This window comes from Ursus arctos, unplaced genomic scaffold (genome assembly GCF_023065955.2).
Source record: "Ursus arctos isolate Adak ecotype North America unplaced genomic scaffold, UrsArc2.0 scaffold_24, whole genome shotgun sequence".
NCBI lineage: Eukaryota > Metazoa > Chordata > Mammalia > Carnivora > Ursidae > Ursus > Ursus arctos.
The window spans coordinates 31,323,154-31,338,762 of NW_026622919.1; the positions used below are offsets into that span (position 1 = coordinate 31,323,154).

The 15,609-nt window shown below is 47.6% G+C and overlaps 1 protein-coding gene across 1 annotated transcript in view; it reads right to left on the minus strand.

The window, feature by feature from the left end:
• RNF43 (ring finger protein 43) overlaps window positions 1-15,609 on the minus strand; it is a 62,718-nt gene that overhangs the window by 13,462 nt on the left and 33,647 nt on the right. Inside the window, exon 2 of the mRNA XM_026517439.4 lies at window positions 2,339-2,461. Within this exon, the coding sequence (XP_026373224.1) occupies window positions 2,339-2,461 (123 nt within the window). The remainder of the gene's footprint in view (window positions 1-2,338; window positions 2,462-15,609) is intronic.

The window sequence follows — 15,609 nt, forward strand, 5'->3', positions numbered from 1 at the left end:
GTTTTAGCTCAGGCACTGTTTGGGACTTGACACACATCATTTTTAGCCTCACAATGATCTCCGGGGGAGAAAATGAAAGTCCCATCTTACGCTGCAGGAAACAAAGGCGCCAACAGGCCGAAGTGCCTCAGGGAGCACCGACCACGTGTTCCTCTGGCCACGGGTCCTGTTTCTCCCCCCGGAGCGCGATCCTCCCGCGTGGACGGCATCCTGGGGGCCCGGGGTCCGCAGGTACCCGCAATCATACAGTGCGTTCTGAGCCCCTCTTCCCCCACCTCTCCTGCCCCGCCGCGGCCTTGCACGCACGCACTTACGTACGCACGCACGTACGCACGCACGCACGCGCTCTCTGCCCTCACACTCATGCTACTAAACACTGGGCGCGCGTCTACCCAGTGAATACATGAATGACGTCTGCCCATATTCTGTAAAGCAAGGGAAATAGAAGAGCCAAAAGCAAGGTAGCTTCAACCTAACAAAATTCTGCCGCCATTAAGGACCCACATAGTCTTTTTTTTTTTTTTTTTTTTATTTATTTTTTGAGGTGGGGTGGGCAGAGGGAGAGAGAATCCTGAAGCAGAGTCCCCACTAAGCGCGGAGCCCAAGGTAGGGGTCTCCACGTGGGGCTTGATCTCATCACCCCAAGATCATGATCTGAGCCGAAACCAAGAATCGGCTACTAAACCAACTGAGTCATCCAGGTGCCCCAAGACCCACACAGTCTTGCATAGAAACCACGCTCTCCCCTCTTCCAGGTGTGTCCTGGCCCCCATTTCCCACATCCTCCCGTGGCCCCTCTCTGCATCAGCATGGCCAGGCTGGCAGAATATCTTCACCCATCTGTGGGGCCACATTCGAATCCTGCTCACATCCCTGCCCCCTCCGTGGCTCGTGTAAGAACCCAGGCTGTTTCCTTGAGACTCCAGGCTCAGGAAGCGGACCTCAGGAGAATCAGGAAACCCCCAGGGGGATCTGGGCCTGAGTACAATGAGCAGGCGCACAGGCTGGGACGGGCTGCTTCCTCTTTTACCGCACCGAGGAGCTGGACCCCTTCCCTCAAGTCGACCTGAGTATGCCGCACAGAATCTAACTACACTCTGGCTTAGGTCACCATGAGAATCTTTTCATATACATTCAGTGTCCCCAGCCAGAATGGGAGGCAACAGAGCAGGGAGATTAAAAGCCCAGGTTTGGGAACTAGACAAGACTCAGTTCAAATCACAGCTCTACCCCTTCCTAGCTATGTAACCCTAGCAAGTTACTTAGTTGTTTTTCTCTCTCTCTTTTTTTTTTTTTTAAAGATTTTATTTATTTAACAGAGAGAGACAGCCAGTGAGAGAGGGAACACAAGCAGGGGGAGTGGGAGAGGAAGAAGCAGGCTCCCAGCGGAGGAGCCTGATGCGGGGCTCGATCCCATAACGCCGGGATCACGCCCTGAGCCAAAGGCAGACACCCAACCGCTGTGCCACCCAGGCGCCCCTCTTTTTTTTTTTTTTTAAGTTTCTTTATTTTTTTAGTAATCTCTACACCCAAGGTGGGGCTCGAACTCACAACCCTGAGATCAAGAGTGGCATGCTCCACTGACTGAGCCAGCCAGGCGCCCCAGTTACTTCAGTTTCCTGACCCTCACTTGCCTCATATGTCAAATAGAAAATAAAAACGTCTAGCTTTCCTGACTGTTGCGCAAAGTAAACGAGATAATATATAAAGAATGTGTCCCACCTGGCCCACAGTCAGCGCCCAGAGAACAGTAACTAACGTTAGAACAGGGATCACAAATGCACGTGGTCATTTGAGGACCTTTGAGGCAGCAGGCCAGGCAGGTGCACGGCAAACTGGAGAGCCCAGGACAGTGGCGAGGTGGCAGCTGCTGCCAGCCCCAGCCAGCGGTGCCCCATGGAAATACGGAGCCACTGATCTGCAATCTTGGAGGAAGAACGTGAACGGTTTACGGATAGGGCAATGGCTTATGTTTCTGCTATTCTTGCATATGTTCAGTTAATATCTCTGACAGGTGGAAAAGCCCTTCAACTGACCCCTCCTTGCTCTGCTGCTGGGCAGGGGAAGGGGTTTAGGAACTTCCAGATGGTGGGGGAGGTTATGGGGCAGGTAGCATGTCCTAGATGACAGTCAGAAGGGTCTGCTGGGAGATGATGGTTGGTGGGGAAAGGACAGAGGCCTGAAGTTCCACCCGTCTCAGACCCATCATGAGTTAGGAAAACCTGAGTGAATTGGGCACATGATTCCTAGGCGACAAGGGGACAGAGAACAAAGGTGCCCCTCATGGCCTGGAGCTGGGTGAAGTTCAGAGTGTGTGTGGAGTCAGGTGTGAACCCACCTTGCTGGCCAGGGACAGGCAGGGGCGGGGGGCCCGTTGGGGACTCTCCAGCTTGACAATGCTGATGAATCCAGGCTCCAGATTGTCGTCATCACTGGCATTGCACAGGTACAGGGGGTGGGACTGCAGAGAGAGGCAGAGAGAGAGGTTAGGGAGGCCCTAGGGGTTAGCAGTAAGCTATGGGAGCCAAGCAATTGCCCACTGTTCCAGGGAGGGACCAGGCAGGTCTCCTAGTGCTATGAAAGAGTGGGCCTTCTTATCTGATGGCCTCAGAGGAAGCTAGTAACCATCAGTTGTCATTTCAGGGGTACCAGGGCCAAGAATACATGGAGGTGGGAGGCAGGTAGGCAGGAGGGTGTCCAAAAGGGGGACCTCCATGAAGAGTCTGCTGCAAAGCCACTCCGACAACCCTCACACTGCCCCAGCCTCTCTCCCCTCCTACTTTGCCCACCTGCTCCAAAACCCCAGGCTAAGAGCCCACATCAGTACCTTCAGAAGCTTGCTTTCCCTCCGTGCCCTCCCAGGGCAGTGCTGGGTGCTACCAGTGCCTCCTGCCTCCTCGGGGTGCCCCCTGAGATCCCCATCTCTCATGTGGCTTGGGTCTTCGCACTCGGTGCTGCCTCAGTCCTCTCAGTATCTCCCTTTGTCCCTGCCCTGTGCCCATCCTGAGATGAAGCAGGGCACGGGCAGGGAGAAGACACTACTTGGGAGTGAGGCGTGGCTAACAGCCTTGAACCTCACACTTCCTAGGAGCTTGTCCTGTCCTCAGGAATGATGCAGTGGAGAGGAGCCAGCCCAGCGCCTCTGCTCTGAGGGTGTGGCAGGGCCAGTCCAAGACCCTGTGCCCCTAGCCCAGTCGGTGTGGAGCAATGAGTCAGGGGCAAGTGGGCCCAATGTGTGCAGACAGGAGTCAGGAGTGCCCTTCTGTATACTTGCTTGTCATTCAAGGTGACTCAAATGCCCACTTGAATCTAATTTTCCCAGAGTGCTGAGAACACAGTATGATTTATTTGGCCCTAGATAATCCTATGGGCCAGAGGTTCTTATGTGCTGGAAGCCCAGTATATGCTGCAGAAAGGGGATTTTGTATGAGGGAGGTGCGGCTACTTCCTTCTCTGCTGCTGCTGAAGTCTAAAGGACTTCCAGAAAGAACCATCAGAGGAACCAGAAAGCATTTTGAATTTATGAAGATGACAATGCTGATGATGGATTTAGGAGCCCAGTCATTTTTTGAGGGCACTTTCATGCTATTTCTTCTCACTGTGTCACTGCAGTCCCTTGAACATATTGGGTTCTCAAACACATATACCACCTTGCTTTGAATTCTAGCCTTTTGAATATACATCTTTGGGCAGGGGGTGTTGAGATAGGAGTGCCATTCTTGGTCCCAGAATTTAAGGAGTACTAGTCTGGTGGTGATCAAAGTTTAGTGTGGGAGAAATGTTATGAACATCCCCCCACCCACCCCCCAAAAAGGCGAGGGCCCAGGTTGTTCTCACTTCAGTGCGCCTGTAGCCCCTGTCTCAACAAGTTCCATTTGTCTTGTCTGTCTGCCCATTTGCCCAACCACACATCCCTTCATTTCTTCATTCTACCAACACTGAAAGCCTCCTTGGTGCCAGGCACTGTACGATCCACTGGGGAGTCAACAATAAATAAGATAAGCTCTTCGCCTTAAAGAAGCTCAGAAGACAAGTGTACACACACATTGTATTGTGATGTTATGACGCAGGTTCATTCAAGGGCCTGTGGGAGGCCACAAGAAGGGGGGACTAACAATCCTATGTCGGGGGGCAGCGGGGACTGAACAGGTATGTGCTCACCCACTGGATCCCCAGGAAGGGGAAGGTACGTTCCTGGCAGAGGAAGCAGCCTGTGCCCAGCATCGGCAGGGGGCTGGGAGGGACTGCAGGCAGGTAGGTCTGGTGGGGAGGGGAAGGTAGGAGACGAGGCTGGAAAGGTCAGTATGCACCAGACCAAGGAGCAGAGACTGCAGATCTGCATTTGAGAAGGATCACCCTGGTGCTGACAGAAAACTGTCTGGTGTGGTAAGGAGGCAGAAGTCAGCTGTTCCCACAGAACAAAAAGGTGCTAGATCCTTCTTCAGGAAAGGCAAATTGCAGCCATGGGAGTCTACCGCTTTGCTTGCTCCCCTACCACGACCCACGGTCAGCTTTCTTCAGAGAACTCCAACATGCCTCTCACTGACCAGGGGGTCAACTGAGGGGGAAAGTCACCTCAGAGAAGAGTTGTTTGTAGAGAAAGCTATGCAAATATTTAACCACCCCTCTCCCCCCAGACCTCCGCAGAGGGAATCAGCGTATACTAAGCAGTGCTCTATTGTAGGGTGCCTCTGATGAGATGCAGGAGAAGAAGCGTAGTGTCAGAGTCACCAGACTTGTCTGGTCCTGAACAAAAAGCTATGGAAGAGGGAAGGGGAGGAAATTAGCTATTAGTAAACGCCTCTTGCATACCAGGCCCTCTAGATGTTATCTCACTATGAGGTAGCTGTGATCATCTCCATCTAAAGAAGAAAATGAAGCTTGAGGCACAGGGAAGTGAAGGTCACACCAGATTAGAACCCAGCTCTATCTCACTCCAGCCTCTGGAGTCACGTAACTTCAAATGAACGCAGAGTCAGCCCTCCATTGTCCATGCTAATAATGATGACGAGAATGCTAGAAACTACTGTCTCCATTTTAAACATGAGGAAACTGAGGCAATAAGTGGTTAAGTAGCCAGCAAGGAAGAAGTCAAACTTTCATTGCTGCAGATGACATGATACTATATGTAGGAAACCCAAAAGACTCCACCAAAAAACTGCCAGAACGGATACGTGGATTCAGTAAAGTCGCAGGATACAAAATCAACAGAAATCTGTTGCATTTCTATACACCAATAATGAAGCAGCAGAAAGAAAAAGTAAGAAATCAATCCCATTTGGGGTGCCCGCGTGGCTCAGTTTGGTTGGGCGTCTGCCTTCGGCTCAGGTTATGATCCTGAGGGGTCCTGCGATTAAGCCCCATGTTGGGCTCCCTGCTCAGCGGGGAGCCTGTTTCTCCCTCTGCCCCTGCTTGTGCGCTCTCTCTCTCAAATAAGTAAATAACATTTTTAAAAATAAAAAAAGAAATCAATCCCATTTACAATTGCACCAAAAACAACAAGATACCTAAGAATAAACTTAACCAAATAACTGAAAGACCTGTACTCTGAAAACTATAAAATGCTAATGAAAGAAACTGAAGATGACACAAAGAAATGGAAAGACATTCGCTCATGGATTGAAAGAACGAATGTTGTTAAAATGTCTATACTACCTAAAGCAATCTACAGATTCATTTATTCTTTTTTAAAGATTTTATTTATTTATATGACAGAGAGAGAGAGAGCATGAACGGGCAGAGGGAGAGGGAGAAGCAGGGTCCCCGCTGAGCAGGAAGCTTGATGCAGGGCTGGACCCTAAGATCATGACCTGAGCTGAAGCCAGATGCTTAACCGACTAAGCCACCCAGGCACCCCAGCAATCTACAGGTTTAATGCAATCCATATCAAAATACCACCAGCATTTTTCACAGAGCTAGAACAAATAATCCTAAAATTTGTATGGAACCTCAGAAGATCCCAAATAGCCAAAGGAATCTTGAAAAAGAAAAACACAGCTGGAGGCGTCACAATTCTGGACTTCAAGTTATATTATAAAGCTGTAGTCATCAAAACAGTATGGTACTGGCACAAAAATCTTTGACACACAGGTCAATGGATCAGAATAGAAAACCCAGAAATGAACCCACAAGTATATGGTCAATTAATCTTTGACAAAGCAGAGAAGCATAACCAATGGGAAAAAGAATGTCTTTTCAACAAATTGTGTTGGGAAAATTGGACAGCTACATGCAAAAGAATGAAACTGGACCACTTTCTTGTACCATACACAAAAATAAACTCAAAATGGATTACAGACCTAAATGTGAGACCTGAAATTATAAAAATCCTAGAAGAGAGCACAAATAGTATCTTCTTTGACATTGGCCATAGCAACTTCTTTCTAGATATGTCTCCTGAGGCAAGGGAAACAAATAAAAAGTAAACTGTTCAGACCACATCAAAATAAAAAGCTCCTGCACAGTGAAGGAAACAGTCAACAAAACTAAAAGGCAACCTGTGGATGGGAGAAGATATTTGCAAATGACAGATCTGATAAAGGGTTAGTATCCAAAACGTATAAAGAAATTATATGAGAGAGAGAGAGAGAGAAACAAATCATAAGAGACTTATAAAGATAGAGAATAAACTGAGGGTTGATGGAGGGAGGTGAGCGGGGGATGGGCTAGACGGGTGATGGGTATTAAGGAGGGCATTTGTGACGAGCGCTGGGTGCTGTATGTAAGTGATGAATCACTGAATTCTACTTCTGAAACCAGTATTGCACTATGTGTCGATTAACTAGAATTTAAATAAAATTTTGAAGGAAAAATAAGAATTTATACAGCTCCACATCCAGAAAATGAATAATCTAATTAAAAAATAGAAGACATGAATAGACATTTTTCCAAAGAAGGTCTACAGATGGTCAACAGACACATAGGAAAATGCTCATCATCACTCATCATCGGGGAAATGCCAATCAAAACCACAATGAGATATCACCTCACACCGGTCAGAATGGCTAAAATCAACAACACAAGAAACAATAGGTGTTGGTGAGGATGTGAGGAAAGGGGAAGCCTCTTACACTCTTGGTGGGAATGCAAACTGGTGCAGCCACTGCAGAAAACAGTATGGAGGTTCCTCAAGAAGTTAAAAATAGAAATACTCTACAATCAGCAATCAACACTACTGGGTATTTACCCAAAGAATACAAAAATACTAATTCAAAGGGATACATGCACCCTGATGTTTACGGCAGCGTGATCTACAATAGCTAACTTACAGCAACAGCCCAACCGTCCACGGATTGAAGAATGGGTAAAGAAGATGTGGTGTATGAAGACAATGGACTATCATTCATAAAAAAGGATGAAATCTTGCCACTTTCAACAAGATGGATAGATCTAGAGGGTATAATGCTAAGTCAAAGAGAAAGACAAATACCATATGATTTCACTCATATGTGGAATTTAAGAAACAAAACAAATGAGCAAAGGGAGAAAAAGAAGAGAGAGGCAAACCAAGGAACAGACTCTTAACTGTAGAGAAGTGATGGTCCCCAGGGGGGAGTAAACGAGTCCCTGAAATACTGGTGGTGACTTCCAGGATTCTGTCCTAGGCCCTCCACTCTTTTTACTATCCATGCACCCCCTGGGTGACTTCAGCCAGTGCATGGCTTTGGTTTCCACACAGAGATCACTGATTACATATGTGCAGCCCGGACGCCTCTTGAGTTCCAGACCAAATGTCCAACACGTAGGGCCTGGACGTTTCTGCCTGAAGAAACTTAAGTGAGACATCTCGAACTCTGCATGTTTGAAATTGAACTAATCATTTTACCCCTCAAAACTGCTCCTCCTGTGTTCCCTATTTTAGGGATTGGAACCACTAGCCACCTACTACCTAAGCCAGATGGTGTCCTCCTAGCCTCCTCTCTCTCCTTCACCCCTACCCCCACTACCAACAGCCACCGATCACCAGATTCTAACAATTCTATCTCCCAAACATGTCTCCTATTTGTCCTTTTTCCTCCGTTCCCACTCTGGCTACTCTAATCAGGCCGCCATCACTGCCATTCCAATTTACTGAAATAACCTCTTAACTGGGGTCATCTCACCCTTCTCAGTTCTATACACTGAAGCCAGAGTGATCTAAAATGCTAACCTGAGTGTGTCACTCTTCCACTTTAAGCTCTTAAAAGGCTTCTCATAGCTCTTGGAATAAAGTCTGTATTTATAAACACAGCTTAGAAGGCTCTGCCTGGTCTGGGCTTACCATGCCCTTCCCATACTTCTTCCCCCATTGCAACCCATGGTCCAGAAATAACGTGTTTCATGTCTCCAAACACTTTTGGCATTTGCTGCTCTGTCAGGATAGGTCAGAGGCCTCTCCTCTGGGCCCTCTTAGCACCCTGGATTCCCCTCATCACAGACTCGTGCAGTGGTATTTCGGTTGTCTGCTTACTTCCCTGTCCCCCCAGGCTATAACTGACCCCACGCCCTTCAGTGCTTGCCACACAGTAAGTACTCGATCAACATTTTTTTCTCTTAAATATTAAAGGTCTACAAGCAGATATCTAACAGTGAACTATAAAGGCAACACAACGCACACCAAAACTCTGATAACGCCAGCTTTGGGAGAGGATTTAGAGAGAGACAGTGAAGAGAGACTTTGGTGTTTTGCTTTCAACATTTCCATCATAGGATGATATACCAAGATATTAATTTGAGTTTTGCTTTTTTGCTATCGTGGAAGGACAGAAAAGAAAGAGAGCTATTTATATTTTGTTCTCTGTCTTTCCTCTCCTGCCATTCCAAGAAGAGAGCCTCTCCGTCTGTTTCCCTACCTCAGGGGCACTTGCACAAAGCTAGTGTTGCTAAAGTCCTACCTTCCTGGCTTTTGTGAAAGACTGAGCTCCTTGAGGAAAACTGAGTGTCCTGAAGGCAGAAAGAAGTGTGTATGGAGGGGGGCATTGGAGTCCCTGGAATCCTAGGGAATTGGGGGCGGAGCCTGGGGATATGCCAAGTTGTGGGAATCGGCAGACTGGGCCCCAGGAGCAGTAGACCCCAGAAGGCTGGGCCCAGGCAAAGATGATGCACTTCCATGGATTTCAAAGGACCACTTGTGCCTGGACAATGGGCACATTTGTGGTGACCAGTGTGGACAAGTAGCAGAGGGGTCTCTCAGATATTTCTGTTCAGCTGCTTGGTGAGGGGAAGCTCTCAAGAAAACATATTTCTTGTATAGTCATATTTGTGGCATGAAAACCATACTCACTACACTTTTTTTTTTTAAAGATTTTATTTATTTATTGGACAGAGAGAGAGGCAGCCAGCGAGAGAGGGAACACAAGCAGGGGGAGTGGGAGAGGAAGAAGCAGGCTCCCAGCGGAGGAGCCTGATGTGGGGCTCCATCCTAGAATGCCGGGATCACGCCCTGAGCCGAAGGCAGACACTTAATGACTGAGCCACCCAGGCGCCCCCTCACTACACTTTTGTATGGTTTGACTCTTTTACAGTAAGACTTTTTCGAGTATTCTCAGATTAAAAACAAAACCAAGAAAGAAAGAAAGAAAGAAAGAAAGAAAGAAAGAAAGAAAGAAAGAAAGAAAGAAAGAAAGAAAAGAAAAAAAGAAAGAAAAAGAAAAGAGAAAAAAAAAAGGGGGTCATTCAACCAGGACACTGTTCATTACCTAGCAAAGCAGTTTTAGTCTTCCTTGGGTGTGACACGGACTGTCTTTGCTCCCTCCTCCAGGGGATTTTCAGCTGGGAAGAGGGCCCCTGAGAAGAAAATAGATCCAAAAGGTCTCCTAATAAGGAGGTGTCACCTGTCCTCTCAGTGACACCAGAAGAGAGCCAAGAAAAGAGGCTTGTAGCATTCAGGGAGGGTGTGGCTGGGGAGGGCCCCTGAAAACTCGATGGGCTTGAGGATTGGCTATCTGTATCTTCCCAAAATGTCAGGAGTTGGGACACCCTGTCCCAGATGCTGCCATGAGGGGCAAATGAAGAGGATCCTGAGCTTGCTCCTAGGGTCCAAGCCACTCTGGCTGAGTACTCAGCTTTGCACACGTATTTTACACACCTATGTAAAGACATGAATACTGTCCTTTAGTGGTATATGTTGTACTTCCTTATTCTTAGATCTGTTCTCTATGTCTCTGTCTTCCTCCTTCAACTTGTTGGTTCTGATTTTCCCCCCCTCCCTTCCAAAATAGACCTAAGTCTCCAATTCTGGCTCCATCATTTGCCTGTGTGGCCCTGGGCAGTTTACTTAACCTTTCTGAGCCTCACATTCTTCACCTACAGAATGGGATATTTTCATGAAGACAGGGGATAATGGATAATGGATAATGCCTAGCACCGAGCCCAACACTCAGTAAATGCTCATTAAATGGTAGTTGTTTTATTATTGCATTTGCAACAGTAAAATCCCTCCTCATTGCTGGAAGGGACCAAGACCTTTCTGAGAGCTACTCCCTTGGTGATTGTCAACAGTGCCTCTGAATGCCAGTGTTCTACAAGGCGCAGTCTGGGACAGCTCATTATCCACGGTCACTTCCCTCCTGTACTCAGCCCTCCAAACCCCACTGAACAAGCTCTTCCAGTTCTCAGCCCGCCTCCTTCCCATGAAGGAGGCCATGTGATCTCATTACCTCCTCACAAAGGGCATTCCAGGGCTCAACCGAGCCCCAAACTTAATGCTGGTCTTTCTTTATCCGCGGCATCTCCTCATCTTAGGGTGTGTGCTTTTGCAAGCAATTCTTTACTGTCTCTTGTTTCCAGCCACCCTCCTCCCCCCACCTCTGCTGCAATAATCTCTTAGTTCTCTGATTCCACATGCGGACCTTCACCCAGGCCTTGGACAGGTAACTTTACTGCCTGCTACAATTTTGCCTTTGTAATCAGGAACATTGGCCAGGCATCAAAGGCACCTTTCTCCCCATTTCCTCTTTTCAGATTTTATAATCAGTCTCTCCTGTGCAACCTCCATTACCTGCACTTAGAACTACCTCACTCTTATCTCCAGCAGTAGGACACGCCAGTATCATAAAGCCAAGCTCCTGCAGCTCCGGAGTTGGGAAACACGGATCGGCCTGAAGTGGCTGCATCCTGCCCGCAGCACCAGAATAGCCTCGGAGGCCCAGTTTGGTCACCTTGTCCTTTACTGAAAGAGGTCAATATTCACAACCACAGTGTGGTTGTGTGGTTGGATCCTAATGGTGATTGATTAGGCTTGGATTTGGAAACCTCCAGACCTCATTCTCTTCCTTACCTTAGCCTGTCACTACTGTCTTTGGGATGGCCAAGTTTCCTACTGAATTAAGCTGGGAGGCTGAGAAATTGTCAAAAGGAGTTTCCCTTTACTCTGTTAATTTTTTTTTGACAAGGAAAATGTATCCCTGCTTAATTGTGTAATTTTTTAAGGTACAAAAGAAAATAATATTGGTGGGGCTAGAGAAGCACCCCCTTGGGCTCCCAGCTGAGAGTGGACTGGCAGAGAGACGATGGGTGACAGAAGACTCCTGACAGAGTCTTGTTAAAAGAAGTCATTGCAGAAGAGCTGAGGTCTCAGCACAGGTGGCAGATCTCATTTTCTGGATCTCATTTGATCCAGAAAACCTCCCAGAAGACAGGTAAGTGTTGGTGAGCAAGAGTTCGGACAAAAGAACAGAAATGATGTGCCAGCTTCCAACAGGAAGCAAGGGGACAAAGTCTGAGAGGCGAAAAGAGCTCATCAAAAGTCCAGCCTGAGGTCCTTAGTATTTGCTGAAAGAACTAATCAAATTTCATTTGAATCCAGGGGCCATACAGTTTGTGAAGAGATGTGAATTGCTAATAGATGGGCCTGGTTCATGCCTCCAAGGGTCCTTCAAAACTTCCTTTTTACAGCTGAGGAATATGAGACTCAAGTCACAGACTGCCCATGGTCACACAGCTAGTTAGAGGAGGGGGAGGTCTCCAGAATCCAATCCCAGCACCAGGTGTATGCACTGGGAGGTATTCTGTGCGGTACAGCAAACGTTAGCCGAGTATGGCAATGCGTGGATGGAAGGCTTCAGGACCTCTAACTGTAGAATGTTCAAACTTGAATCCTTAGCAACAACACAGAAGCAAGATCTGTTTGCTCATCTTCCTTCTGGGCCTCGGCTCTTTCTGCCCAGCAGCCCCAGCCTCCTTTCTCTCCCCTAGGGCTTATCTCATCTCTTCTCCTAGCCACAACAAAGGCAGCCAGACCCAGACACTGCTCAGAGATGCTTTCCCAGGGAATAGTCCATGTTTGTTTAGGATGAGAAAGGTGAGTCCTGAAATTAGAGGTCACAGAAGCTCGGATCCAAATAATGGTCATTCAGCCAGACTACAATCTCTCTCACTGTCTTGCTCCACACTAAAGTCTTCATTCTTCAGCTTTAAAATTCACCTATCCTCGTCCCGGATCCTGGCCAAGCTCCATGATGTAAATGGACCTCATAACACTAAAATGGCCTCCACGGCGGGCTTTTCCTGACCCCACACCCTGCTTGGCATCTATGGATGGGTGGTTCACAGGGTCATGAGCAGAGTCATGAGCAGGAAGAAGGGAGGAGAAAAAAGAAAGAGCTAACTGTCTAAGTTGCTTTCGAAATAAATTGATATCAGAGTAGAAGCTTATGTGCAATAATCAGATAGAGAAAAGGAGGAAAATCTCAGCCTCCCAAGAGGCAGAGCTACTGTCCGTTCCATTCTCACACAGAAACAGGGTTTGTTCTGACTCAGCCCAGAATGACCCCTGGTTACAGGGGCACCAGGAAGCTATTCACGAAGTCGGGAGCAAAGGAGAGGGAGCTCACCAAATATCATTTCAGTTACATCCATGCTCTTTAGAAGGAAAGCTATGAAATAGGTTGCCAAGGTTCTGAGGCCCATGAAGGTCAAGCTCTTAGAAGACACCCTAGTCATGCAGTTTGAACTCCTTTCCTCCACCAGATGAGGAGCTCAGGGATCAAAACTCTAAGAATCCTACACTAAGAGGTCCTGAGACGTCAGCTGAGTTCTGCCACTCAGTTAGTGACCACTGTCCCTGGAAGACCCTACCACCTTCACTGACCTCCATCCTTCAGGAAGCACCCCTTGAGGCCCCTCATTTACCTAAGTCTTGTTAAAAGAAGTCATCACAGAAGAGCTGAGGTCTCGGCACGGGCGGCAGTGTTGCTAGGGTAATACCCGCCCTCTCGTTTCCAGGATAAGGGTCTAAGGAGGCTTCGGCCAGGGCCCCTCCTGGGGACGGCCTTCACTCTCACCACAGTGAGGTAGTTAACAGCACTCCCACAGGCGCTCCAGCTTGGCCCAGTGTGCCACAGGGTGAGGACAGCCTCGACACAGTCTGCTTTACGATTCTGCTGTTCTTGCTGTGGCCAAACTCATGCCAGACTGGAGGAATTTAGAAACCTGCTGGAACCAGGTAGTGGCCTGGTTGTTATTGTTTTTTAAGTAATTATCTGTGTTAAGATTTTACTGCTGAAAAGGCCAAAGACTAAAACCAAACAGCCTTTGGGAAAAAAGAGCAAAGAAACGAAACTTGAGGAAATCAGATTACTCACTTCAATACGCCAGAGGCAGATCAGGACTACCAGCAGAGCTACTCAAGCACTGCTGAGGCTGGTGACTTTAACGCAAGAGCATGAAATAGCTCAATTAATCTGGTTATTTCACACATTCTATGTCTTTCAGGCCTAGTCTGCTGCTCAGAGGTTGTAGGGATTTCAAGTTGCCCCGCAAACTCTGTGCCAGCCATCCACAGCCTGCTTGCCACAGGGCTCATATGTCCTTTGAGGGCAGATACTCTATCCAGATGGGCCAGCCCAACTAAATCTATGCTCAGGTTTTAACTGTCACCTTGTGAGTGCGGATGGGAAGTTATGGCATTTGCTTGGCTGATCCCAGGCTCCAGCTCCTGGGCAGTAACACACAAGACTGCATTTACGCTGGAAAGTGAGCGGGGAGAAAATGGAGCCTGCGCCCGTGCTTTGTAAAGAAGCAATAGAGAGGGTATAAGGTAGTTGCACTAGGAAATTATATTAGGAGGAGAAGGCCGAAATTATTCAAGGCAGCAGCCAACTCAGATGCCCAGAGTCTCTCCTCAGAAGCCACTGGGGGTTGAGATTGGGCCAAGGAGGCTTCTGTTCCGAAGAGGCAACAGTCAGAAGAGGCTTGTGTTGGAGACAACCCAAAGGCTCCAGCCTGACTGCTGACAGCCCTCTGACCACAGCTCTGAATCCCTGTCCGTGGGGTGGCCCTGGGGAAACGGCCTGCTCTGGGGGGACTGTTTAATGATTTGCCAGTAAAGAACAAGGCCAACAGACTGCTGGCAGGGGCCTGGATGCCACAGGAGAGTAGATTTTTACTCCCACCCACGGTGGTGACTTCCAGGCAGGAGATAAAAGAAAAAGTGAAATATGGTGTTGCGAGAGGCTGGAAAGGATCGCATCTGGGAATCAGCACTCACTGGGTCTCCGTGGATAGTGCCTGGGTATCTTGGCACTGGTGCCAGTTGGTATTTCCATCCTCTGAATATTTTAGTAATTCCTCACAGCACATCTCTTGGGCTCCGAGGAACTCAAGAGTAAGATCTATAAGAGGCCTCTTCTGGCAGGGTTCTAGCATTAAAGAGAATGAAACCAGAAAAACATGTCTTGGCTCTTAAGTAGTCTTTTACCAAAAAAAATGTATGAGCTGGGAAAGTAGTTTGGTTCTCTGCTAAATTCCTATTACTTTCCTCTCATGCGCCTTTCCCTACCTCCTTGGCTTTACAGAGAAAAAAAGTGGCACCTCTCCTTACCCTGTGAGCCAGTCTCCAAGGTCTAAGTCCTGCAGCTGGCCACCTCTGTTCACCCTCAACCTCTCAGTCCAGTCCTTCTGTAATCTCCTGAGCAGACTTCAGTCCTCAGAATCAAACACTTTCCCCACCAGTCCCCTGAAGTGAAAGATGCAAAATTCTTACACAACCTCTTACAGTTGAATCAATACAGCGCCTGGGTCTTAGATTTCAGTAAAATATTAGTCCTTTTCTTCTCCCTCTAAAGTAGATTCTGAGCTATTTCAAGCCAGGAACTAGGACTTATTCATCACTGAGCATAATGCCAGGCACATAGCCCATGTGAAGAAAAACACACATGCATGTAGAATTACCTGTTTTAATAAATGGATGTGAGATCAAATAAATTTGGTGGTTTCTTTGTCAGTTGATCAGGATATGCTTATTTTCATATTTCTGCTTTCTCTTCGAAACCTTCTGTATACTCCGTGTAAGTTTAGGTTTTAAAGTCAGCTTTACAGTATTTTGACCTCTTAGCAAGGGAGAGTTTGCTTCCTTCCTTTTATATTACTCCTAAATCTCCTCCATAACCCTCAACAAAAGTCACTTCTTTAAGGAAAATCTTCCTGCTTAATTTGGACATCCCAGTTCCTCTTTTATTGTCTTTCCTCAGTAGCAATGTGCTGGGTTGAACATAATCCCTAATGGGAGAGAAAGCACCCCCTGTAAAAAAAATGGAGTGGGCTCCTGCTCTCAAGAGACTAAAGCCTAACTATAAATCTATGGCCATGCACACGCACACGCACACGCACACGCACGGGGGGCTCGAGGCC